General features: G+C 42.4%; 1 protein-coding gene across 1 annotated transcript; it reads left to right on the forward strand.

Annotated features, from left to right (window-relative positions):
* The first annotated feature begins 949 nt into the window (after nucleotides 1-949).
* PRTFDC1 (phosphoribosyl transferase domain containing 1) lies at nucleotides 950-26,725 on the forward strand. The gene is made up of 10 exons (XM_018557959.1): nucleotides 950-1,073; nucleotides 3,551-3,628; nucleotides 10,125-10,231; nucleotides 12,581-12,764; nucleotides 15,522-15,587; nucleotides 17,179-17,196; nucleotides 18,296-18,378; nucleotides 19,893-19,936; nucleotides 23,571-23,647; nucleotides 26,665-26,725. Exons 2-10 carry the CDS (start codon nucleotides 3,578-3,580, stop codon nucleotides 26,710-26,712), a joined length of 678 nt encoding a protein of 225 aa, XP_018413461.1. The 5' UTR covers nucleotides 950-1,073; nucleotides 3,551-3,577; the 3' UTR covers nucleotides 26,713-26,725.
* The last annotated feature ends 255 nt before the right edge of the window (nucleotides 26,726-26,980 follow it).

A 26,980-nucleotide genomic window follows, 5' to 3' on the forward strand; every position in this document is an offset into this window, starting at 1 on the left:
AGTGGTGTCACAAGGGGGGTGCATCAGAGGGAGTGACACCAAAATGACTGCCATTCATTTTGGTGTTGCCTTCTCTTAAAAGTCAGGCACACGAGAGAGAGGGGGGGATCCAACGGCATACCTGATACCACCGGGTCAATATCCCCCCCCTCTCTTTCCTGACGTGCATCACCAAGATGGCCACCGGCAGTGAAGTACACCACTGTGCATGCATGATGATGTCACATCAAGGATGGCATAACGCATGCGTGGCGGTGGCTGCACCTTGTTGCCACCGCAACTTAAGTGCAGTGAGACAATTGCACTTGTAGTCCACTGATTGTTCCTCCAGCCCCGTAACAGAAGGTCTGTACCTCTGTAGTCTGCAGTATCACAAAGGGGCAGGCGATGTCCCTGCTGCAATGGTCACCAATGATTGGCCGGGCCAGTTCTAAATGGGCTTGGGTGAACTTGGTACCAAGCACAGGCTCATCTCTAGTCTGCAGGAGCCTGTACATTCCACTCATCTCCATTGCAATGCTTTGCAGGCTCTAATGCAAAAAAAAAAAATCATAAATGCATACTTTTTAAATCAATGTAGCATTTCTTAATGTTTTACAAGAGGTGAACTACGCCTTTAAGTATTCCTTCAGTTTCATTTTTTCAGCTACAATTGTTACTAGGAGGTTACTAGGGCGAATCACTGACAAACTTCACAGAGTTACTAACCCTCCCCCACTCTGAAACTAAAAAAAAAAAAAAGTTCTGCCCTTAGGTACACTTTAGATTTTTTTGGGATAAATGATCTCCCTTGTTAAAACAAAGAGTTTAGCAGATGACCAGCAAAAGGGAGACACACTCTTTAGCCCCAATTTGACACACCAGCCAAACCAGTACTCAAATTACAAAACTAATACATGTGCATTCCATTCTGGGGAAGAAAGAGTTATCACAAGTCTCACATTATGCCAGCAGATTGCTGAGAAAACAAGCAATGTCTTTCAGCTCAGCCCTCTTCCCCCCCAGCCAGAGCTAGCACTGAGTCTGCTCCCTCTCTTTTCTCTACTACTCTTCAGCCAGGAAGCCACTCCGAGGTGAGCTGGGGTGTTGGGGGACAATCGAGGTTGGGGGACCTTCGCTGCGTCCATGGAAAGTTATACGGATGGACGAGTCCAAACTGGTTTTTGGTTTTATAGTGAGAACATGTTTCTGTGACCTGCGGATAGTGCAGCTGGAGCTCATGGATCTTTGTGATTGTGGCCAAAACTGACATCTTGGAGTAAAGTCAGACAGAGTCATTCAAAGTTTTTGGATTACGGTATGTTGGCGTATGATATGGCACAGGAGCCACTTACCGTATCTTCATCTGCACTTTATCCTATAGCATTAGGAAAATTAGTATTAAAAACTGCACAGCTCCTGTCCATCTTTTTGGGCCGGAATCTCTCGGGCCTTCCTTCACTTACAATACTGGGTCTGGTGTACTAAGACCCCGCTCATGCTGGAGCATCTTTGGTGAGGTAAAATGCACATTAATTAATGCAACTGTATCAAACCATCGGTTCACATGTGCATTCTGCCTGCAAATATCTTAGCCCTGATCTTTGGGCCTGTTTCGGGACTGAAGCAACAGTTTAGTTTTTCAAATCGTTTCTATCTTCCTCTTTGCAAGGGGATGAAAATCAACCTCAGAACTGTTGCAGCACTTAAAGCGTTATTCCACTTTTGCATTCAGACTTTTACAATGCTGCTTACATTTTTACTTGCTTAAAAATCCTAACTAGTGCCCCCCCCCCATCTTATGTTAAGGAGGGGGCTATGCGATGGTTACTCTGATTACAGTAGGATCAAACCTTCCTTTTTTCTTTTTGCACATATCTACTTCTAGCAAGCAGTAAATATATGCAAAAACATTTTTTTTTAAAGTCACCAAAAAGGTTATTACTTACCTGTGTTTCCCATGCAAAGATCTGAAGATTCTCGAGCGGCCGTGAAGGATCATGGGGCGGGCGCATGCGCAGTAGAGATCTTTGGCCAGGAGAAGAGGAGAGACGCAGGGTAAGTCAGTGCAAGCAACCCGGCAGCGTGCACCCGCACAGACACCGTGGGACAGGAGGACACAGCAGTCAGCGCTGGATCAGAGACCGGCACCTGCGCTGGAGATTTCATTATCATTGTAAGCTAGATTTGAACACTCTTTCCTAACAAAGGTTTAAATACTTAGAAGCATTGTATGTTAATGAGAGGAAGCTCAGTCTGTCCCTCAGTTTGCTTCCTCTAATTTAACTTCCAAACTACTCAGAGTAGCCTGGAATCTGCACAAAGGCCTTCACCAAAGAAGTGTCTAAAATGCAAGAAAAATAATTTTAAAGAAGAACTCCAGGAATGGATAAAAACGTACCTTTGCAGTGGGGCTACCCCCACACTGAAAGGGTTAAGTGCTCGTTTTATCTAGGAGGGTAAAATAAAGCAGATATACTCACCTGATCCGCCTGGCTTCTAGACTAGTCCCCGCAGCCTCTTCTCCCCTGGGCTCCGGTGGTCTAGAGACCGCTGACGTCATCACATCTAATACAGGTCTACTGACTTGCATTAGACGTGAGAACGCTGTGTCACATCTGTTATCTGTACATGAGACCAAAAGAGGGTCAACTGAGGAGGAAAAGGGGACAGAGGGATTTGGTTCCAAAAAAGGATAGTCCCTTAAAATGAGGAACAATTGGGAGGTAAAATTTCCCATCTCAGAAAGTTGGCTCTTCATGTAGCGAGAGCAAAGGAATAAAGTAAGACATCTTGTTTTGTTTTTCATATTTGCCAATTGTCTCTGCCTCCATCCATCCAGCAGTCCAATGCTGGGGCCTCTACTGCCCATTGAGGTTCTGGTATTGTATTATGATGTATCAGGGAAGCGGGAATTACTGTGGGGAGGGCTTAGTGACTACCTCGGCAGAATTGGAGATGCTGTGTATAAATTGGGCCTGACATTCAACAGCTCTGTAGGGAATATGAACATACTGGTACTTGAAGGCACCGCAAGAGTTCGAATATTTAAAAATATCAGAATGTCCATGTCAGAATACCCGATCAGAGCGGGCAGCTCATTGGCTGCCGGCTCTGATCGCACTGAGATTTTCCAGCCTTCTCCTTCAATCAGCTGACCGAGGAATGCCGGCTGAAAGGAAGCCGACAGCCCCATACACTGTATGAATTTCGCCCGGTACATTAAAAACCGGCCAGTGTATGAGCACCTTAACTTTGTTCCCAGCATTCAATGGACCTGAGTAAACTTGCTACAACCCTCTCCTCCTTCTGTTCATCCTGATGGTCAGTAGCCACCATTTTGGTTGATTTTAGCAAATTAAGTTAGGCAGATCACGTCAAAATCTTAGTTTATATGAAAAAAAGGTATGGCATTTATATTGCTGATATAATAAGTGTGTTAGGCTCATTTATTTTTTAAAATAAAGTTGCAGGTGTCTTTTAAGGTAATATAACTTTGACTATAATATTCAAATATTTATTGTCCTGTTTGCTGCGACAAATCCTCTCACATTGCTTATTACTCCCACAGTTGTGTCTAGTCCTCCTCTGAGAATAAATGGATGAAAAGCAATCCCTGGATGACTGTGCTATGCATCGTGGAATGGTGGTAAATAGAACCGATTTTATTGTTCTGCATTTTTTAATTAATATTATTCTAAAACTTACCTCAATTTGAATTCGCTTCCTGGCAACCATGGCTATAGTACTCTAGGGACAGGAGTACCCAAAATTCTCAAACCACCTTTTACCAAAAATCTGCGCAGATCTTGAGTTAAAATTTTGGGCATCCCCAGCAATACCATTAGGATATAGTTAGACTTAAGCTGCCCATACACCTATAGATTTTCTATGGTCAGATGGAAAAAGTGCAACAGATTCCTCCATCTACACTAAACTGTGTGGATGGAGGAATCTCCCGCTGGGCCAAGCTTCAGTATCTTGCTAGTCGGCCCTGCTGGCTCTCAAAATACCTGAACACTCTGATTGGATGTAGGCATTGTTCAGGTGTTTTGAGAGCCAGCGGGGCCGACTAGCAAGATACTGAAGCTTGGCCCAGTGGGAGATTCCTCCATCCGCACAGTTTAGCGTTGATGGAGGAATCTGTTGCACTTTTTCCATCTGACCATAGAAAATCTGCAGATAATCTATAGGTGTATGAGCAGTTATTGGGTTACATTACAGTTTTAGGATAAAAGTTATAGTATGGGGAAGCAATAGGATGAAAGGGTATCTAAATCGTAAAACAAAAATGTAATATATTGCAGCTGTATAAGTGGCTTTTTTTCAATTTTTTTAGGGTTTTTTCTATTTATTATAACCTGGTGATCCGACTAGTAATTCTGTTCTTTTTCAGCTTACTTTAACAGACCAAGCTGTCCAGCCAGTGGCAGATCATGGGTTGAGACAAACCATTTTACACTGAAAGGGTTCTTGCAGTAATTTTATTACTATTCATATTTTATTCATTTATGCCAAAAAGAAAAAAAAAAACCTGTTGCTATAACTGCTTAAAAAGTGTTAGCTGGAGTTTAGATTTAATACCTTAGTCGAGTCCATCTCAATCTGCTAGAGCATCTAACACCACCCTCCCCACAGGGTGACAATGCTGCTGTCCATGGGTGGCTCTGTTGCGTCAATGTTATTTTTAGGTTTAGTGTTAGAAGGCTTTAACTGTTGGGGCCCATGTACACTGACGCGTTGTGGTAATGTGTTACAGCGCACCCCAACACACCCCAACATACAGTGGGGGAATTAACAAAACTTCCTTCGCCTCCACAATGTGGCATTAACTGTCATGAGTAGTGTTGCTGAGTATTTTGGTTCAGTATAGAAAACTGCAGCAGATACCCGCCAGAATGGACCTGGCGTATGGGATGTGACATCTCACATGCCTCTATCTCCCTGTGCAGTGAACGCAATACACAGTCAAAGCCTGCTTATAGGCAGGGAAAGCTCCTTCCCCTGCCTATACAGTATGCCCGGCTGTTAACCCTGCCAAACACAGGCTTAACAACTTTTTATCTTTGCTGTCAGCTGGGGGGGGCAAACATAGGGAGTCGGAGCAAGCAGCGCCAGCTCTCCTGCTCACTATGCCCTGCCTGGCGCAGACAAGTCATAGAAAATGGAGCAGATCACTTCTCACTAACAAAGGGACTTGTGACTCCTTGTTAATTAGCAATAGAATCTGCCCTGTTTTCTCAGTTTAGACCTGTGGCCCGTGCTTCATGCCTGCTTTGTTTATTCCCCTCAATGTGCATTGCAGAATGGTTCTCTGAAAATACATTTGACAGGACCTATATTGTAATGTGTTGAGTTGTAGTGTGCATTCATTTTAAATGGGTTGGCTAACACAATGTGCCTCATTGCAAGGGCAGCAGCACGTTGTGTTCTGGTGTGAATCTGCCTTACAGGTGTATCTAAAGCCAAAATGTGTTTCTTTTTAGTTTTGCATGAAGTGGGGAAGGTTTAGAGCCCCTGCATGGTTTTTATTGTTGCTTTTGCCCCTGCTAGGGAAATGTATCCCTCTATTTGCCCTGGTGACCATTGTCCTCTGTACTGAGTGAAAGAGAAACCAAAATTACAAACTGTTACTAGACAATGAATAAAGTGAAAATCTACCAACTGGGACATTGGACTCTGGAGAGATTTCCTCTCACTTCCTGTTGTGTCACCAGGAAGTGAAGGGAAAACTCTAAAATGAGTCACAGCTGGCAAAAAAAACTTTAAAGTACATTTAACTATCGCCTATGCCGGGGTAGGCAAACTCTGGCCTTCCAGCTGTGGTGCAACTATAATTCTTATTAGGCATTGCAAGACTCTGACAGCCACAGGCATGAATGTCAGAGGCAAGTTCATGATGGGATTTGTAGTTTTACCACATTTGGGGGGTTGGAGTTTGCCTACTCTAGCTCTACACTATCCAAAATGAAAAAGAAAATTAGAGATATTATATTCAAAAAGTTTAAGAGATTTCAAATGCTGATGAAATCACTTTAAAAAAAAATCATCTGATACCTGAGCATTGGCCCGGATATCCTGTTTTAGGGTTGCTCCTTTTCCTTTGCAGGGTCCCATGGAGACACCCTTGTGTGTTAGTAAGCTGTGTGTCTCCACGCAGACACATCAAGGCAAGACACTTCCCTGCTCCTTGCTGTCCCCTCTTCCCTTCTCTAAGCTAGTAGATGGACAATTGCTGGAGACTGTGCTCTCCCTTATGAGCTTGTACTGGACAGGAGGTTCAGGGAAGCTGAGCTGAGAGAGTTGGAGCTGTTTGGAAACATGACTTTAAAGGAGAACTATGGGGTCAGTGTTTTTCCCCATAGTTCTCCTTAGGGTAACGGGAGGACACAAACTAGTGTCCTCCCGTTACCCTAAGCTCAGTATACCGCGAGCTACAGCTTAGACGTCGGGATCCGCCCAGCTGCTTGAGTGACAGCTGGCTTTGCCTATCTAGAGGCAGAGCCAGCTGTACCCGCCCCCTCCCCCGTCCGTTCCGCCAGTCAGTGCTGGCAGATCGGAGCGGGGAATCCAGCCCCTCCCCCTGTTACGGCAGAGAGCCATGACAGGATCGAGAGGTGAGCGAACCCGGTATGTGTTCGCTCACCTCCCGATCTACTGAGCCGACCTGTGACAGTCTCATTGTCACAGGTCGGCTAGAACTATGAGGTGAGTGGAAATCACACATCTCATAGTTCTCCTTTTAAGTGCTTTGGCAAAAGATTAAAGAAATACTTTGCGGAGCAATGTATATTTGTTTGATCTGGAGTTATTACTGAAAAAAGTTTTAGAGTTTAATATTACTTTAACTTTAGATGTTCTTTGTGTTTATTGTATTTGGTGAAGAAGTGGAACTGGTTCTCCCTTCCCTCCAGAACTTGCTTTGAAAAGAAGTCCAGACACATAATTTGTCCAACAAAAGCAATTTCGCAATTGATCACCGCGACAGGCTCTGGTATCAATGAGATATTTATTTTTACAAATCACCATATCAAAGCAAGCGTGCCCATCCAGTTATTGGGTATGTAATGCTCGCCCCTGAAGGAGCCGTGGGAATAACCCGGGTCATTACTAGTTGTCTAGGGGATTTGGTCTTCAGCTGCCCCAATAGCATTTAACTGCCTTCTTCTAGTGCCCACAAAGCTGATATCCCCTCTAGTAGTACAATGCTGAATAACTTTTAACATCTTCATACTGGGGAAAGAGGATATAGGGATCCTAGACATCCAGGGTACAACAGACATAGACTCGACTCACCAGACTCTTTTTAGCATCTCAGTGTAGATCCACTTGTGGTACAGCGAATAGTAATTTGAGTAGCAGGTGAGCTGGGATGAGCATAAATCCACAGTAGGAGAGACCCCAGACTTGCTCCTGAGGCCCTCTATGTTCCAGGCACCTCCAGTAGCCATCATCTTCTCTGGTTCTCCTCCTCTGTTAACAGCACAGGCCTCCTCTATAACTGAGGCCTAGCGAAACACCTTCTGCACTCCAGCATCTGCCCGGCCTCAGGCCCAGCCTGGGGAGTGGCTGGACAGCACCCAGCCCTGGACTAATCCATGGCTGGCACAAGACTGAGCACATGGCAATTCCCTCCCACTGATTGAGAGAAGCCCAGTGATTGGCTGCTGAACTGTACATACACTCACAGTGTCCCTCATTGGCCGTCCCACACTATAGCAGAGTCACACTCCAGCCAGGTAGGTACAGTCAATGCCAGACACCTGAAATTAACCAGATAAAAGCCAACTATAATCCAGCCAGGCTGACTACAGCCCTGGCAATCACTAAATTTCTAGTAGCCACCTCACAAAAGGTGATGGGGGCTACAGGTACAAGCATCTGGTGTCTGCTTTAGGGTACAATGTCCTGTACCGAGTCAATAAAACTGAACTTTATGTATACAGAAAGGAAGCCAAACTACAAATACACGAACCTTCAGCAAATACTCAGGATCAGGAATCATGCCCAGTTTTACCAAGGGCGCCTGCCAAGTATTATTGAGAGCAGCGTACCCTTCCAAAAACAATGATAGCGGACACAAGCTCATGCTATTCCTACGCAATGGCCTTTTTTTCCCCTCCTTTTTATTTTAGAGCGTGTCTGAATTTTCAGAGCTGGTTGAATGGGCCACCCCGGGAGGATGGGGAGAAGCTATGATGGTTGGGCTTGCCAGTTTTGTTGAGGAACCTAATCTCGTCTAGGTCAACCATGTACATTTTTAAGGATGCAGCATGTTTCTTTTTGGATTTAGCAAATTGTTTGTTTCCTATAGAGAAGGAGTTCAGCTACGCTTGCTGAATTTTTACAAAAAAAAATCTTAAGGCCCTTTTCACAGCAGTATGTTGTGGCAACGAATGTACCTTTTACCAAGTGTTGTTTAATCCGTACTAATATAGAGGGGTATAACCTGTTTAGGAGGGACAGAGGGGGGAGAAGGGAGAATGTGAACCTTTCTTTTTTTTTTTTTTTTACACAGTGCATTACAATGTACAGATGGTTCACATTTGAGTTAAAACACATGTGTGTTGTGGAGTACCATTGAAGATAAATGGCACCGTACTGTATATTATGCATTTCCTGTGTTGTGGTAATGCATCTGAAAACTTGCAATTTTACCAGATTTTACAGCAATGTTCCGGAATGGATGGGCCCTAAGAATGAGGTTCCTAGTAATTTATTAGGGATAAGCAGATTTATTTCACCACAAGTTACCTGCGAACTTTCAGTGAAGCAGAAACTCTAAATTGTACTCATTGAGCTGCTAAACAAAATGTTTCATGAAGTAAAAAAAATTATAATTTTGTAACTTAGAGCAGGGGTAGCCAAACTCCAGCTGTGGCAAAACTACAAATGCCATCATGCATCTGCCTCTGGGAGTCATGCCTGTGGCTGTCAGTTGTGCAATGCCTTATGGGGGTTGTATTTCCACAACAGTGAGAGTGCCGAAGTTCGGCTGCCCCTGATTTTAGAGGGTGGGGATTTTTTTTTCTTTGTTTTTTTTTACTTTAATGGCTATTTGTGTACTATTGCTTAGTAGTGGGGGTGGTTGCATAAGAACATGTCTGGGATAGGTAAAAGAAGCTTCCATGGTCGTCTTTTGTGTTAACCTGCGTTGTGGTAAGACAACCATTTCAGCTGCCAAACACACATTATTGCAGCAATGTCCGCAGGCACTAATCTTGGCCTCCAACGGCATGTTGCCTTTCTGGAATGCAAATGCTGAAGATTCATTTTTCATTTAGTTTTGTACAGATTGTGGAAAGAATAAAACACAGTTGTCACCTGAACAGGAATAGAGGGGACAGATTTCTTCCCACTTTCTGTTGTGGAACAAGATAAAAAGGACACTTTCCTCAACTCTATCCTAAACTAACAGATAAATGTTTTGGGGGTATAAGATAGATAGATAGATAGATGTATGTATATACCTGAAGTAAATTAAAAGTCTCAGTAATAAGCACCTGGTGGTATGTCAAAGCAAGCACTTCCAAGTAAGTGGACATCTGTTTAGCTGTCCTATACAGTGCCTAGCTCTGTAATGCAGATTTTGACCATTCCTTGTGATCAAGAGCTTGGCCCCCTAACTGCAATTCAGTGTTGGCCCATTACTGTGATGGACAGTCTTACTGACCAGTAGTGGGGTACTGGAGGTGGGAAGTGATGGAATCAGGCTAATCTCCACAAGTGCCCTGGGGTGCAGGACACCCAAGGCGCTCAACATACAAATGACAACAGATGCATCTATCCTTGTCCAGCAACAATCATCTATCCCAAACCGCATGTAATCGTACCATATACAATTACATGTGGAATACTGATTACAGATGCAGCCGCTGTCACCCGGTCATTAACTTGAATGTGTACAGAGGCCACATCTGAACAGGACACCCGGCTTTCCTGCTGGTTCCTGTAGGTTCTAGTTGCAGGAATGTCAGATCGCCGTGTGTGAATGGAGCCTTAGAGAAATATTGTCTCAGTTGTGTGTCTAAAGCTTTAGATATGTGTTTTTGTCCTGTTTGTGTTTTAAAGAATAACTACTGAAAGTAATCAGTCTCTCCATTGCGTTCACAGTTGCAAGTTTCACAAAACAATTTTCTCTGCAGATTTCTGATACCTGGAATGGATATAATCTGGACGTGTTCACACTGCCAAACCACTACTCCGAAGATCTGGAATGTGTGTTCATACCCCATGGAGTCATTGTGGACAGGTAGTTCCCAGATACATGCCTCTTTCATCAATGTTACTGCAGCTTTAAACAAGAACTCCAGGATTTATTCAAATTAGCCCTTGCAGTGTGGCTCCACTGCAAAGGTTAATTTGAATAAATCTTGGCGCTGCTACTACTCACTTCTAAAAATGCTTGTTGGCTGGTTGTCATGCTGATTCAATAGCTGTAATACACCCGCCTGTCATCCCAGTATCCAGTGAAAGCATCCCAGTGTTCAGATAGGCTACTCTCAGACAGTAAGAGGGCTACCTACATGGTTTTACCTAGCAGTGAGATCAAATATGGCCTTGGCAATAGACTACAGTAGTGTCTGATTTTAGCAGGGCCCCCAAATTAAATATTATTTTCTTCCCTAAAACAGCTTACTTGTGCCCCCGGTTTTCCTTAACAGCTACTTTGTGTGTTTGTGTTCGGGAGAGAGCAGCACCCATAGAGCATGTGTTCTGTTCCGTGTATACACTATAAATATGAAGAAATAATCAGACACAGTGGATTAAACATTTGTTAACTGTACTGTAAGCTTCAGCTCATGCAACTCCTAGCTTATATAGGGCTTTACTTCAGCATACTTCCCAACTTTCTTTGTTGGAGCTTTGGTGGTATTGGGCTGTTGGCGCATTGGTGGCACCTGGGCTGTTGCAGCTTTGGTGGCAACTGGGGTGCTGGAGCTTTGGTGGCACCTGATCGGCTGGAGCTTTGGTGGCCCCTGGGCTGTTGCAGCATTGGTGGCCCCTGGGCTGTTGCAGCATTGGTGGCCCCTGGGCTGTTGCAGCATTGGTGGCTCATGGCTTGTTTTAGCACAGGGCAGGCTGCAACAATTCCAGTGTTACCTGCACCATGTTAAATTTCATATAACAAATACAAATATATGTAATTTATAAATGCAGACCTCAAATAAAGCAGCCCATGCAGAGCGATGTATAGGTGGTGTGAGCAGAACGTAAAAGGCTTTGTGTCGGCAGTGTATTTGCTAATAATGTAAGACTACGGAGGGAGAAAGGAGGCTCTGTGAACCTATTGAAAAAACAATGGGTGGCCATATTTCAGAGTGGGCTGCTGCTGATGCCCTAGTATGTAGGTACACTTCCAATGCTGTATCCGGAAGAAGACAGGCCAAAGATGTCAGCTGTTGTGATGGAGCGATGAAGGGAAGAGCAGATGTCACATAGCTGGATAAAGGCACATGGAAAGAGTCATAATGTGCAAGTATGCCCTGACCACCCCAATATCAGTAAAGTTGTGCTTTTAAATTTAACTGGGATTCTTTAGTCATATAAGCCGTTCTGTTATAGGGCAATAGCAGACAGTATAAAAGTTTTAGCATACTTTCATCAATTCACAAATGGCTTAAAAACATCTGAGTCACACAGGGGTTCAAGTAAAACTCCATACAAAACTTTTTATCTATTTTGATCAGGTGGAGAGCCTTTGTTACCCTGTTGGGAAGAGTCAACAATAAGACCCAAAAAATCTCTAGCACAGTAGCAAAAAAAACCCTTAGATCCTCATCAACTTTCCATTCACATATGGAGATTTTCCCTTACTTCTGAAACCTAAAATCGAGAACATGGGGATATGACCTCAAAGCAAGATGAAAGTTCCAAACTAACCTTAGAAAATATTATTTTACAAAGAGAGTAGTTGGTGCTTGGAACAGATGTAGTGGTCAGTCAATAGTAAGTGAGAAGGGAAAGTAAGTGACAAAAATAAAATAAAAAAGGGGCAGACTTGATATACCACTTGGTATTTTTCTGCTGTCACTTTTCTATGTTTCTTCGATGTTTCCTGAACCATATGTCACTGAGAGAGGAAGTCGGGGAGAATTTCTGCAGCAGGGTCCCAGACAGCAATAAAAGTCTGACAGAATCTAATCCTTTCCTCTTTGTTTTAAAGCTAAAAAAAATACATTTGGATGGAATTAAATTTTAACATCAGTAACACAGGCTCTCAGGAGTCAACGATTTAGAAAATCTCAGATTCCATGTACCCATGGCTTCCATTTTTATAGAAAGAAGTGAAAGAACCTTTCCGATGGTGCACAATTTGACCAAGGATTGGAAAATCCCTCCTCACTTGTTGCCCTCGCCGGTGAATCTGAAGATCTATCCACTCTAAAATAGCTCAAGGCTCTTAAAGTTGTTCAAAAAGCGACTTTCATGTCTTTAAAAGGGCCGGTGCCCTGCCTTCCAGCAACCTCCTTTTCATTTACAAGAATACTCAGTGTAAGTGGCATCAGATAATAGTTCGCTCACCTCCTCTGCACTTCTCCTCCTTCCACGATGATTTGATAATTACACACACAGACATCTCACTATGTTTGCCTTGCAGGATAGAGCGGCTGGCCAACGATATTATGAAAGACATTGGAGACAATCATATTACCGTGCTGTGTGTGCTGAAGGGAGGATACAAATTCTGCGCTGATCTCGTGGAACATATCAAAAATCTAAGTCGTAATTCTGAGCGCTTTATCTCTATGAGAGTAGACTTTATCAGGCTGAGAAGTTACTGTGTAAGTTACTCACTTTAATTTTTTACTTTCACTCTTAAAGTGGCTCTGTCATGAAGCTTAATACCTGTGTGAGAAAGTTGTGATGAAAGCAGCAATTATCTGGCTGTTTCTGGGACAAGACTGGCCATATACTACTACATTTCTTTCGTTCAGCCTATTGGCTGACGAAGAGAATTTAACAGATTCCTCCATCCACGCTCCATCCCCACAACAGGTTATTGTATTCGGCAGCCACTGCTCCTTCCAACAAAAGTCAAATGAAAAATTGACTACTGTCGAACAGAGAGGTGCCAACAGGTCCACCAATGGCTTGAATTTTCGCTGGTTCATCAAGGAACTGGCTGAAATTTGCTCTGTTTATGGTCTGCTTAAAGCTAAATCTACTCACTAAGAAACTGGACTAGACCAGTAGGTTGGTAATCAGGAAGGGCTGCTTCAATCCGAGCCTGCTTGCCTGCTTCATGACCTCTATGGCACTCATAGACATTAGGATGGCCATGCATTGCCCAGTAAAAGCATAGGGTAGAATCAGGCATCCCTTGCAAGATTTGGGATTTGTACTGCTTTGAAGAGACTCATTTTGCCTTGTCAGGGCATTGCCACAGGTTCCCAATAAAGCCCAGCCCCAATCCCACTTATTCTCACCATTCCCCTGCTCCCTGGCCACTCTGTTCCCCCGTAGGAGCTAGAAGTCCAATCCTGTGTAAACTTAGATGTCAGAGCTTACACAGGGTTGATGATGTCACCCTCTGTCACATTGCAATTGGTGAGGATACTCTCCGCACACCTTTCAGCAGTCCCGGCCAATAAACAAAGATGGTGCTTGTAGTAACTCCACGGATGGCACCGTGCAAAATACACAATTGGAAAAATAGGTCACCAGCACTCCAAATATTTAAAATGAATAAGTCCTTTTTATTGGACGATAGTGTCACAAAAGATCAAACAAGAGCCGACGTTTCGGGGCCGCGCAGGGTCCCTTCCTCAAGGCAAGAGATGTGACCGAGAGAGAGGTCACATCTCTTGCCTTGAGGAAGGGACCCTGCACGGCCCCGAAACGTCGGCTCTTGTTTGATCTTTTGTGACACTATCGTCCAATAAAAAGGACTTATTCATTTTAAATATTTGGAGTGCTGGTGACCTATTTTTCCAACCCTCTGTCACATGACATCAGGCCTGGCGATTTTCCACTCAGGACTGAACATTACATGCTAGGAGCAGGTCACATGTTCCTCCCTATCCTGAATCATTAGGTATTTCCTGAGCATTCCAATGGAGCAGGAAGGAAGCATGGCAAATGTGAATATAAGTCATGGGGGGTGGACTTTCAGGAGACTCTGTCCCTTTTCCCTTGAATAGGTACAGTGACTGTTTATTGTTAGGAACCACCTTCTGAAAAAGCTATTTGCCTGGCTGTCATATTGATGCTTTGGCTTCATTGCTTTTAGAGGAGTTGCTGACCTATAACAAGGACAAAAAAGGATTTCTGACTTTAATCTGAATGCTGCATTCTCATTCTGTCATTTCAGCATTCTCAGAAGAAGGTCAGTAATGGCAGCCACAGAAAGGTGTACTTTGAAGGGAACGTACACTGCAGTTTCATTGTACACGCATTTTAGTTATTATAGAGATGTTCAATGCAAAATAATTTTTCATAACATTCACATTTTTACAAACTTCCATATGTTTCTTGTTGTATTACATCTAGAGAGAAGTTGGTTAGCCACTAGAAGGCACTTCCAGTGCCTCAGGGCAGGTATTCTTCTCTCATAAAAGAGAACTATAGCCAAACCTTTATGACCTATATGATCGCTCCAGTATATAGAGCCAGCGTGTGACAGTTGCAGTGTGTCCCACGCCAGCTCTAAGTTTTGGGAAAAGTGCATTTAAGGCCACTTTTATATGGTCCAATCAGGAGAGGATCGTGTGAAAATAAAATTACCAGACGCATGTTAGTCTATGGGAAATCGCATATAAGCAGACTTGTGTCAGGTTATCCCCGATCTAGCACAATCAGGTCGGGCAAAACAGAACGCTGATCCATTTGTTTTTCCAGACCTGGCCGGAGCTGTGGGTAGCTGGATGTAAAAGGACACCCATCCATTTAGATCCGGATGCCCATAGACTAACATGGGACTCCTGATGAGGTCCACCTGAAAAACTGACAGGCGGACTTGATCAGAAAGCTGAGTGAAAGGGTTCTCACTCTCCCAATACTTCTCCTTTAACTGATGTTGTGATAAGATATCAGCTACATAGGCTAGATCTAGAAAATTCCCCTGGCTTAGGACTAGTGCAAAAAAGCAGAATTACAATTAAATCCAATAATATAACACTGCTCTTTCCCCTATCCTGCAACTGGATTTGTGGGTGCTAGAGACTCCTCAGCTCATCCTTATACAACCTCAATAGACATGTAACAGAGACCATACACCCCCATTCTGTATTCAGCAGAGTGCTCACCCAACCAAGATCCTCTCTCTTATGCATGTTAGACAAGAGCTTAAAGCTGAACTCTGGCCTTCCCTTCAGTCTAATGCAGTTTTACTGGCTCCTCTCCTGGACTAAAATTGCTAATCTGATTTCACTGCATACTGTAAGCTTCTCACAGATGACCCGCCCTGTTCTTAGCTCTTTGCACTGCCATATTCCTTTGTTTGTGTGTTCACTCCTCTTAACACCACAATGACTAATATTTGTCATGCTTGTGTGTGTCCTGCTATTCTCCACTAATATCCTCTATCTTGTTTTACGCAGAATGACCAGTCCACCGAAGACATGCAGATAATCGGAGGGGAAGACTTGTCAAAGCTAACAGGAAAGGTATCATTTTACTTTAATAAGAGGTGACTCCACATATACAGTTCCTCCGGTACTAGGCAAAAGAAAGCCCAGCCATTCCTTCCCACTAACTAATTTGTCTTCTGCCTCCAGAAAGCTATGATAGGATGCAATTTGTACAGATACTTAACTGCTTCTGTGGTGTTTAACTGAAAATTAAATATTACTTGTTATGATCATCAGTAACATATATGTATATATTGATTTAATAAAGGAGTTGTTAATAGTCACACAATCAATTGTGTGAAGATTCACTTTAACTATCCCATTTAAAAAGGTAATCCCTGTTTTACTTTCATCTGCACATTGAATGGTTGATTGGATAATTGAAGTGATAAGAGAAAATTCACAATTTATTCTTATTTATTCACAATATTATTGTTTAGTAAGTCAGCCTCATGGTTCCCAGGTTTATGTCAAGCATAAGTAAGGCAAGTTAGCAAAGTGATTTATTGCCTGGCCAACATTTCAGTTTAGCGCACTCAACTTTTTTCAAGGTGAAGATTTGAGACTGTACCCTTTAACCCTTGTGAGGTGTAGAAACAACCAAGGCAGCAGTTCAGTACCTTCCTATGTGCCCGATGTGTGTGCTGATGCGCAATAAACACTTTGACTTTGCTAGAAAAAAAGGTGTGCAGGGATTTTTGGCAGTGTGTGTCTGTAATAAGCTTAAACACAAAGTAACAGCATTGTAAAAAAAAAAAAAGAAACAATGTGCCCCATGCTGAATATCCTTTTACAAAGTAGCAAAAATCAAATTTTTTTAGGCTCAGAATCAAAACATACTCAATATGTGTGACAATAAGAACTCCAGGTGCACATAACTTCAAATAAATATAGGTCAAAATCTTTATGAAACCCATTTGGTGGGTACGCTAGCCAATTTGGTAATTCATCAGACTTCCATTTTTATTTCAGTATCCAGTAACCTTCCATTTGTTGGTACACCATCCAGAAGTGTATTTTGTAGCTGAGCATCATAATGTGCATCCTCAGTGAAGTGCATAGGTAATGAGATGTATAGGTTGACTTTGCTGAATAATAGTCATGTTGGGTTATCCTGTTCTTTTTGGGTAATTTTGTCAATTCATAGTAATCACCACAAACAGCTGGGGAGATAAATCGCACATTAAACAATGAGCATTTTTTGATAAGAGTAGAAAAACAGTTGAACCATAGTCATCAGGAAAAAGGGAAGTCTATCCAACAGGGACACAATGCAATAAATACATGATACATGTTCTGTCCCTTTTCAATTAGAAATGTTTTAATTTCTCTTTCCTCATTGCAGAGATTTTCCTTTCTTCCTTTCCCATTGACCACAGTTACTGGAATAGGAAGTCAGACAAATCCTACTCAACATGGTTATAAATCGTGGCCAAGGTCTAACCCTTCCCGAGTCTATGTAAAACTAAGACAAATAGGTTTGGCTGGAGTTCCACTTTAATAAGCATTATGTGGTGGTTGTAGCTGTTGTTACTAGAGCGCTGCCATATATGACGGAGAATGTTTTATGCTTAAAATGTAAATCTGTTCTTCTGGAAGTAATAATCCATTTTATTTTATTTTTTAGAATGTACTGATTGTAGAGGTAAGAACTTCCATTCTGTCGTTTTCTTTATTCCTATTTATCAAATTACCTTCATTAGCAGTATTGGGGAGCAAGTCAGAGTCATGTTAAAAATATGGGAATATGTGGAACGGCTTAAAGAGGACCTGCATGGATAAATTTATGGTGTGTCACAATATAGACCAACAGTAAAGAGTTGTACTTTTTAGCTTTATAATGCAATCAAATATGCCTTATAATGCACTCCAAAATCATGTGGAAAAAGGAAGCCTCTATACAGGATTGTGGGGGTAGCAGTTGGATGTCACTCAAGGTGGCCATTTTTGCTGCCCACACACAGAGTCAACTGAGTGACTCAGAGCCTGTTAAGTGCAGGCTCAGCATCAGGGAGTAAAAGTCTCTTCTCAGCAAAGCAGGGAGCTCAGTGCAGTAATACAGAGCCTGTGATTTTATCAGGCTCAACATTACACAGCTTTTCTGAGAACACCGCGTTCAGTATGGACTCAGTGTCCTCCGTAGCACCCCCTATTGGGACTCCCAAGAGTGCTGCCTGAGGCGGTTGCCTCAATTAACCCCAATGGAGGCACAATCCTGCTTCTATAACAACAAAGGTGGGACCAACGCTCCACTAATGCCAATGGTTTTGGAATGCAATGTCCCAAGAAGCTCATATAGGTGTGATGGTCAGGTGTCCACAACTCTTTGACCATATAGTGTATCCACTGGCCTGGAGTTTTGTCTTTAAGGCATACAATGGGTTTCTGGAAAGGGAATAATATTTTGGCCAGTGTGCCATTATCAGTCGTGTCAAACAGAAACCACTCCAGCAGGCCAATGGCACCCAGTAAAACTCCTCTTGTATAATGGTTGGCTATGTCGGTGTAGGCAGCCAGTATATTGCCTCATTTGTATCCTCCACACAGTCCAGAACTTTGTCATGTTTGTCAGATATTTTGAATTTGACTTTGTGTATGTAAAGTATAGTAACCTTTGTTAGCCAATCAGATTTCATTGTGCTCTGGCAAATGAGGGAGAAAACAAATTCTACATTCTGTATATCTTGTTGCTGACAGAGATCATTGTTTTTGTTGTTGTGATTTCTCTTATGTTTGTTATGCAGGATGTTATAGGAACTGGAAGGACAATGAAGGCTCTTCTCAGTCACTTAGAGACGTACAATCCAAAAATGGTGAAGGTGGCAAGGTGGGGAATGATGAACTGTATTTAGATTGGCCCAATGTCATAAAATCAATGGCACAATATATATTAGCTGTATATTTGTATAAAAAAAAATAAGCAAAAGAACAAAAATATAAACCAAATAAAACAAATTTACAGAATTTAAAACCAGCTATACTAATTTATAATAAGTTATGCATTGCCTGTGAAAATAGTGTGATTCTTCAATTTAAATGGGTGTTGAGGATTTAGCACATTGTGTCCTGGCACAATTCTGCCCTATTGACATGACATTGTGCAGTTCTTGTTTTGATCATCTTTTGTTCTGTAATAATGATTAGCTTAAGTCTTAAGGGAAAGGCTATAGGGGATGGGCTTAGGGGCTTGGATAGGTTAAGGCTTATGATTGGTGGTTAGATTAATGTTAAAGGTTAATTAAATGTTTAGATTTGGTGGTTGGGTTAGGTTAAAGCCAAACTGTGTATAATTGACACCGTTTCCAGTGTTGTGCCTCCACCCTCCTCACTCAAAATGATGATGTGCTTTGTGCATGGCATGGCAGAGTGATTGAGGTGGATGAATAATAGCAGAAATGATGTCGCTCATACACACAATTCCCATGCAGCAAGGAGTTGGAAGTGTAGCTCCCAGCTGTGCATATAAAGAACTCTCAGCGGGTCTTAGAGAGCTCCTACAGTACTAAAAAATTAAAGAGTTTGTGAGAACTAAAAAAATAAAGAAATATGAAAATAACTGTGCTTAGAGTTGGGGTTTGAAGAGGGTTGGTCTTAGTTGTGGGTTATGTTTAGGGGTTGGGTTAGGTGAAGGAGTTGGATTGGTTAAGAATTAGGTTTAGGGGTTGGGTTGGTTAAGATTTTGAGGGGTTGGGTTAGGTAAGAAAGTTGGGTCGGTTAAAAATTAATTTTAGGGGTTGGATTGGTTAAGAATTAGGTTTGGATTTGGGGTTGGTTTCAGTTAGGTTTAGAGGTCGGGTTAGGTGAAAAGAATGTGTTAGTTGGGGGTTAGGTTTAGAGATTGGGCTTAGTGTGGCGTCTCAGTATACCGCGAGCTATAGTTCGCGGTATACTGAGTTTAGGGTGATGGGAGGACGCTAGTTTGTGTCCTCCCGTTACCCTAAGGAGAACTATGGGGAAAAGCCTTAACCCCATAGTTCTCCTTTTACGAATAGGTTTTGTGGTTGGTTTAGATTGAGATTTAGGGGTTATGTTGGAGTTGGGTAAATTGTTAATTTTGTAATACATGCAGTTGTTTCATCATTTTAACATGCACAAGACATTTCCTGTTTAATGAGGATGGCATGAACACTTGTATTCTGTGGTAATCTTTTAAATTTGAACTATCTAGAATTCCAGGAAAATGACTACATTTGAGTAAATTAGAAAATCCTTTTGATATGAGGCGCAATGTGTGCTCTAAATATGATGCCTTGATATCTGCACACATCAATAGTTTGTCATGTACATTTTGAATTGTTTTCTTTTTCCATAAACCGTATTCCTCTCTTTTTCTTCTTGCAGCTTGCTGGTGAAGAGATCGAGTGATAACAAATACAGACCAGACTGTGAGTCATGGAATGTGCTGTTCTTTTATTCTCTCTGTCGCTGCATTCCTCACATATGTACATAATTAAACATGGCTATATGGGTGTATTCGAGGGGAATTACTGCCCAATAACTCCCTAAGAAGGCAGAAAAGTTACTGGCAAGTCAAAAATACAATGCCTCTGAATCCTAAAAGTGTAAATCCCAAAAATTGTTTGTGCCTTTTGGTCTGTTAAAAATACTATTGAAAGAGTTTTGCTCTGTTTAATACGTGCAAGAAATACCCGCTGATATCCTAAAAAGCCAGTGCTGTCCGGTGTATGGTGCTCTCTACAGTTATATCTTATGCAGTGTTATCAGAAGTGTGTTTGGACAGTTCTTTTTTCGTCTTTGCTCCATTCCCACCCTGGCCAAAAATGTATACTGTGTGTGTGTGTGTGTGTGTGTGTGTGTATGTATGTATGTATGCGTGTATGTATATATCTAGATATACATTTCCCTCAGCTCTCAGAAAATTGGTGACTGTTATTGCCATTTTTCTCCAGGTGCAAAATACCTAATCAAAGTGATCCCTTACCTTGCAGAGCCTGATGCCGAGTCGGCTCCATCAGTGTGATTTGCCCTCAAGGCAGAGCTGTGTCCTGCTGATAGTGACATTATTTATAAGAGGCAGAGCTTAGAGTATAGTCAGCATTTTACACGAGGCTCACAAGTCACCCTTTTCACAGAATGCGAGGAATAACCGTTCACCGAAACCTAATTTACTGACGTGTGTAAACCTTTTAATAGTCTAGTTATTGCTGGTATATTGGAGGTTTGAAGTGTTATTATATACATACACACACACACACACACACATGTGTTTTTCAGAGCTTTGTGTTAAATGGAAATTGGAGAGTATCACCTAATAACACTTCAAACCTCCAATATACCAGCAATAACTAGACTATTAAAAGGTTTACACACGTCAGTAAATATACATATATATATAGTATTTCATTTATTTAAGTTAAAAGAAAACTATACTGACATGAATGAGATAGCTGCCATTGCTGACCAGCTTCTGAAAATACAGACTGCCTGGCTGTCTCTGTCTCAAAGGCTTTCTGACCCAGAACAAGTATGCAGATCAGTAACACTCTTGATTTGCATAAGTTCAGGTCAGTGACCTAAATTTACTGAAACTTCTACATCACCATGATGGCCAGGCAACTGTTTTTTTGTTTTTTTTTGGAAGGAGAGACCTGCAATGGCTGCCTCCATAATTCCCCAGTACAAGTTTTCTTTAAAAATTGCTGAAGTTGTTCTTAAAGCAAATAAGGCACAAAAAATATTGAGAAATGGTACCAGGGTTTGCATACAGAGAGCCCCCATAGCAGGCACAAAGTCCTCAACATGAGTCCCATGTCAGCTGATGCCTTTGAGATCCCACAATGCATTATTGCATTGCAGGTGACTGAATGGGCAATAGTGACCACATTGTATTGTGGGATGGTGGTGGTGTATCCAAGCTCCGAATAGGAACTGAAGTCATGGTACACTGTGTGGCTGGGTTTTGGGGACACCCTGGGGGCAATGAAGACTGTTTCTTGCAGTTTTATCAGATACACCGCCACCATTCTTGCAATTCTACCTGGGTGTTCTTATGATTTCCACACCTCTGCTGCTTTGTAGGCAGGTGACACCTTCATTGTCTAATTCAGATTTTTCTCCCACTAGTGTATGTAATTCATCACACCACTGCAGCCTTGCTTAATCTTTTTTACCCCAGAGGACCCCCTGAACCTTTTTACCCCAGAGGACCCCCTGAACCTTTTTACCCCAGAGGACCCCCTGAACCTTTTTACCCCAGAGGAACCCCCTGAACCTTTTTATTCCAGAGGACCCCCCTGAACCTTTTTATTCCAGAGGAATCCACAGGTCATGGTACATTAGTATGATCAGTAAGTTGTAGAAAGTTCTAAAAAGAAGGATAAAGAAAATGACATATCCGAGTACTTGACACCCAGAGCAGATTATTTTATAACACTCTCCACTCCATAAACCATTATTCAAATGAAACTAATAATAATATTAATGTCCAGAAAAGAAACACAAACTGTGAACGTTGTAGCGTTTCCATACGCTAGTTGTCAGTGGAATAGTGTCCCCTTACATTGGGGGTTAGTGAAGAAAAGACCCTGTACATGGATATACCTTCCAACTTTTGAAGATGAAAAAGAGAGACACCTTCTGGCACAATGTATTTTGGCAATGGACATGTCCTGCCATGCCCCCAGTTATGTGGACCATTAAAAATGTATAAGCCAAAATTGATTGGTAAGACCCCAATTTATTTATTTTTCACCATTACTTTTCCTTTTTACTGGCTTCTCAAAATAGCAAACAAGGATAAGATGAAGGTATTCGTGCAGAATAACACTTCTGGCAGTTAAATAGAACCTTTTCATAGATATCTGTTCATCAGAGCAAAAAAGAGGAGGAAAGAGGGGACAGTTCCTCCAAATAATGGACATTTGGGAGGTTTGCATTGGTGATCAGTGTAGAAGTGACCTCTTCTGTTAGATGTCAGTAGGAAATTGCCCCCTTGCATTGGTGTTCATTATAGGGAGATGAATCTGCTAGTAATACTCCGAGAACTCCTAGCAACCTCTGCAGGAACCCTGGTGAGAATGCCCGCACCATTGGTTCATTGTTGGGGAATCCGCACATGCAGCAGTCACCGCTCAGCCAGTCGGGGCAGGCTGAGCTCTGGTTCTCCTCATCCTGGCTTGTTGTGGGCCGAGTGCTGGCTGTGTGCTGGGAATGGTCGGTGGGCCAGGCTAGTGCTGCATAGTAGCTGCATGTCACCAAAATCGCTGGAGCTGCAGCCCTTTGTTAATCCGGACCAGGGCTCGTGTGCCAGCATAGAGGGCTCCATGTGCCTGCTCTGGCGCGCTTGTCATAGGTTTGCAACCGCTGGCCTAGGGTAAAAAATAACAAAGTTATACCCAGTCGGCTGGCTGTGACAGAGCTCCCTCCTGCCTGTCTTCTCCTCCGCTGCAGCAATGGTATATTCCTCAGTATCCTCCCTTCCTATACACTGTATTGGATGTGATGACTCGAGGATCCTTAGACTGCTGCAGCGTAGGGGGAGAGAGGCTCCAGGGACCGGTCTAAGAGCTGGTTGGCTCAGAGGATCGTGTAAGTATAACTTTCTTTGACCCTAGGCATAAATGAGCAGTTAACCCTTGCAGTCTGGGGGTAGTCCCTCACTGCAAGGGTTATTAAGTTTTAAACAGAGTTCTGCTGTAAATATCTTTTCCTGTACACATATATTGGTCACTTGCAAACCTGTAAAATGATTATTCAGAGTTTGTCCACTGGGTGGCAGCGTGCTTTTGAATTCTACAGATAAAATAGTCCTCATGTGCAGGGAAATGAACCTTCCTAAAAGGAGCAGAGATCGGGTAATAATATGCGGAGCCATTCCTCCTTACTGCTCCATGAAAGTTACCTCCGTGGAGAAAAGACATTCACGACAAGATAGTTGTGGAACATTATTGCCATCAGTTTCAACTTTGTGTCCAATGATTCCTTACCGAGTCATAAAATAGTCAATTCATCTGATGCTGATTTTAATGTGAATTAAAAATGTCTGCTTTGTGTTTGCAGATACGGGGTTCGAGATTCCCGATAAATTTGTAGTTGGCTATGCACTGGACTACAACGAACACTTCCGAGATCTCCATGTGAGTATGTTTTTAGTACGATGCCAACAGAGAAGGATCAGTACAGTCAAAGCGCAAAATCATGAAATAAGCCAGTGTCATTGTAATTACCCATCCAGAAGTTAAAGTGCAACTGTACCTTTGTAGTCTTACAACCAGCGGCGTCCCAAACCGAGATGCGGGGGGTGCGGCCTGCACCCGGGTGACACCATTGGAGGGGTGACGCCAAAATGACTGACTGCTTCCTATATCATTTGTCCAAATTGGCTCTTGTATGTATGTATGTATGTATGCATGTGAGATCGGAACCTTAGATTGTAAGCTTCTTGAGGGTATGGACTGATGTGAATGTGCACTATGTAAAGCGCTGTGTAAACTGTTGACGCTATATATATACCTGAAATTAATAAATATAATTGAGCTCTACAATGTGACGTGACCCTACCCAAAATATTGTCATGCACAGGAGATTCATAAAGTGTTATCACTTGCCATCCCCAGCACTGCATGGGCAGTAAGTCATATCGGCCAATCACAGATCAATCTGGCCATTCAAATTAAAAGCTTTTTGATTGGCTCCCATGAATGTAGTTCCTTGATGGCTGCTTACAGTAATCTCATTGGTAAGTGATTTGTAAGTGACGGTTTCTGCGTTGACCGTATCCATTTCTATTATTAAGGGGAATATGTAACCAAGCCATATGCCCATCCTAGAAGCCTTTGATGAAAGCTGCCATGCTCTGACTTGCAGGCCTCATGCTGGTTCCAAGGCAGTGACCTCACTCTTGTTGAAGTTAAAGTTACCAGCGCAAGTATGCAGGCTTGGAGTCTGAGATCTGGTGCTTTCATTAGACTTTTTGTGCCAGGTTCTCTTTAAGTGGATATCCATCCTTTTATATATAATATTTTTATAACTTTTAAATCCCTTCGCAGTACTTTTAAGAGCTAATGCGGCTATTATTTTTCAGTACTTGTTGCTTTGGGTGCGAGTCTTTTTGATTTATATATACAGAGAGCATTAGTGTGCTTTAGCTGTGCAATAGCACGATGTGGAACTGCAGATATTGGGCTCGATTCACAAAGCTAGCACACACCTGGATAAAGATTCTTATTTTCAAAAAAGTGACAGTTATTTTTAGCTGAAGCCAATGAGATTTGAAAATGACAGTCACGTGACTGGGAATAGAGATACCCATCTTTGTGTATAGCTTTGTGAATTGAGCCTCCAATCACAGCCCCAGGTGTCAGCGGATGAGATCTATTACATGACACTGAACCTATGTTGGTTAGCACATGAAGTTCACAGCACTAGGTATACAGTGGTACCTCGGTTCACAAACTTCTTTCTTTCCTTGATTCTGGTCGCGAACCGATTCAAAGGTTCAATGTAATACATAATACTTTACAGTACTGTATGTGCTAAAAAGCACACAAAAAAGCTTCACAGCAAGTGTGCACAGGTCTGTCTGTGACCGCGATCTTGACTAGAGGAAGCCACGACCACGTGTCAGAGCGGAGAAGATGGTCGCGTTCGTCACCTGATGTGGAGTTCGGAAACGGAAGCAACATTTTGCCGAACTTTCTGTCCGCGAACCGAATTGTCCGTGAACAGAAGCGTTCGTGAACCGAGGTATTACGGTATATGAATTTCCTATGAGTTACACCCCAGGCTACATTGTAGCTGCTGCCTCTTGGTAGGTTTCCCCATTTACTGCATTGTTTCAGATCCGTGAATCACGAGGGATAAAAATAATCCATTGCTGCAATCTGCACGTTAAAATGATTTCATTAATTAGGACGTTGAGTGAAGACATCCGTGGTCACCTTGGAAACGGAATGCCAGTGGGAAGATTAGGTCTATAATTCGTTACTGATCTAATAATCACCACAAGGTGTTGAATTTAATTTTCCTGTGTACTGATTGCATTTCTGTACTATCTAAGCTGGTTAATGCACTCTGATTTTACACTATTTCCCAGCTAATTTAATAAGGTGGTGCAAAAAAGAAAAAAGCCACATTAATATGCAGAGTGCTGGCATTGGTCCTAAGTGCTAGGTTAAAGAAGAATTCCGGGCAGAATTTTTATCAACCCTTGCAGTGGTGCTACCCCCGCACTTCGAGAGTTAACTGCTAGTTTTGGTCTAGGGAGGAAAGTAGCAAAGTTATACTCACCTGATCCTCTGAGCCAGCCGACTGTGACCGCGCTCACTCCTGCCTGTCTCCTCCTCTGCTGCAGTGACGGTAGGTCCCTCAGCATCCTATACACTGTATATAGAATGTGATGACTCGCAGGACCTTAGACCACTGTAGTGGAGGGGGAGGAGTCTGTCAGGACCGGTTTGAGAGCAAGCCGGCTCAGAGGATCAGGTGAGTATAACTTTATTTTCCTCCCTAGGCCAAAATGAGCAGTTAACGTTTGCTGTGTGGGGTGTAGCCCCAATACAAGAGTTGATAAAAACTTTTCTTAAAATTAAAAACCTAAATGCTTTGTGTTGGGGGGAGGGGGAGGTTAAAGCAATTCAGGTGCTGAGATAAAACTCTACAATATAAAGTAGCCCCTGCAAAAACCACATTGAATTGAATGATCACGTTGCATTAGCGGGTTCTGTATCAGCAGGTTCTGTATCAGCGGGTTCTGTATCAGTGGGTTGTATTAGCGGGCTTTGAGTCAGTGGGTTGTATAAGCGGGTTCTGTATCAGGGGTTGTGTTAGCGGGTTCTGTATCAGTGGGTTGTATTAGCGGGCTTTGAGTCAGTGGGTTGTATAAGCGGGTTCTGTGTCAGCGGGTTTTGTGTCAGCGGGTTGCGTTAGCAGGTTATGTATCAGGGGTTGTGTTAGCGGGTTATGTATCAGGGGTTGTGTTAGCGGGTTATGAGTCTGCAGGTTACGCTCACACTGTGTTAGGAGGTTGGGATTTTTCTACCATTTAACCTACAGTAAATGTATTTAATTTACTATTAAATTCTTTTGTATCACTTGCGCCCTAACATTTGTGTTTTACGGATTTTTGAATAATCGTGTTTTTAATATTTTTCAGCATATATGTCTCATTAGTGAAATTGGCAAAGAGAAATATAAAGTGTGACGGTCACTTCAACACTTCAACTTTCAGAATAAGGAAGTCTCTGTTACACAATCTGGGATCATATGGACTTTTTTAAGGAATGTGTTGAATAAAATGTCATTCTTATTGTAGTATATTTTCAGTCATCATATGCCTCAACCTTATTAAATCACATTTTGTAGTGTTCTGCATCAGAGTTTGTCTCTGTTTTACCTTTTTTTTTATTTGGATAAACTGTTATAATGAATATAAAGTGGAACTCAGGACAACTCCCCCCCCCCCCCCAACA

The sequence above is a fragment of the Nanorana parkeri genome, unplaced genomic scaffold, assembly GCF_000935625.1.
Source record: "Nanorana parkeri isolate BGI_ZX_2015 unplaced genomic scaffold, ASM93562v1 scaffold313, whole genome shotgun sequence".
In the NCBI taxonomy this organism is placed as follows: Eukaryota; Metazoa; Chordata; class Amphibia; order Anura; family Dicroglossidae; genus Nanorana; species Nanorana parkeri.

What these genes read in the sequence shown, in the direction of transcription:
- PRTFDC1 (XM_018557959.1), top strand. Translation starts at nt 3,578, where the DNA reads ATGGATGAAAAGCAATCCCTGGATGACTGTGCTATGCATCGTGGAATG. An exon ending in CTATGCATCGTGGAATGGTG is followed by an intron (nt 3,629 to 10,124) that starts GTAAATAGAACC and finishes TTTTCTCTGCAG; the next exon opens with ATTTCTGATACCTGGAATGG. An exon ending in AAAATGGTGAAGGTGGCAAG is followed by an intron (nt 18,379 to 19,892) that starts GTGGGGAATGAT and finishes TTCTTCTTGCAG; the next exon opens with CTTGCTGGTGAAGAGATCGA.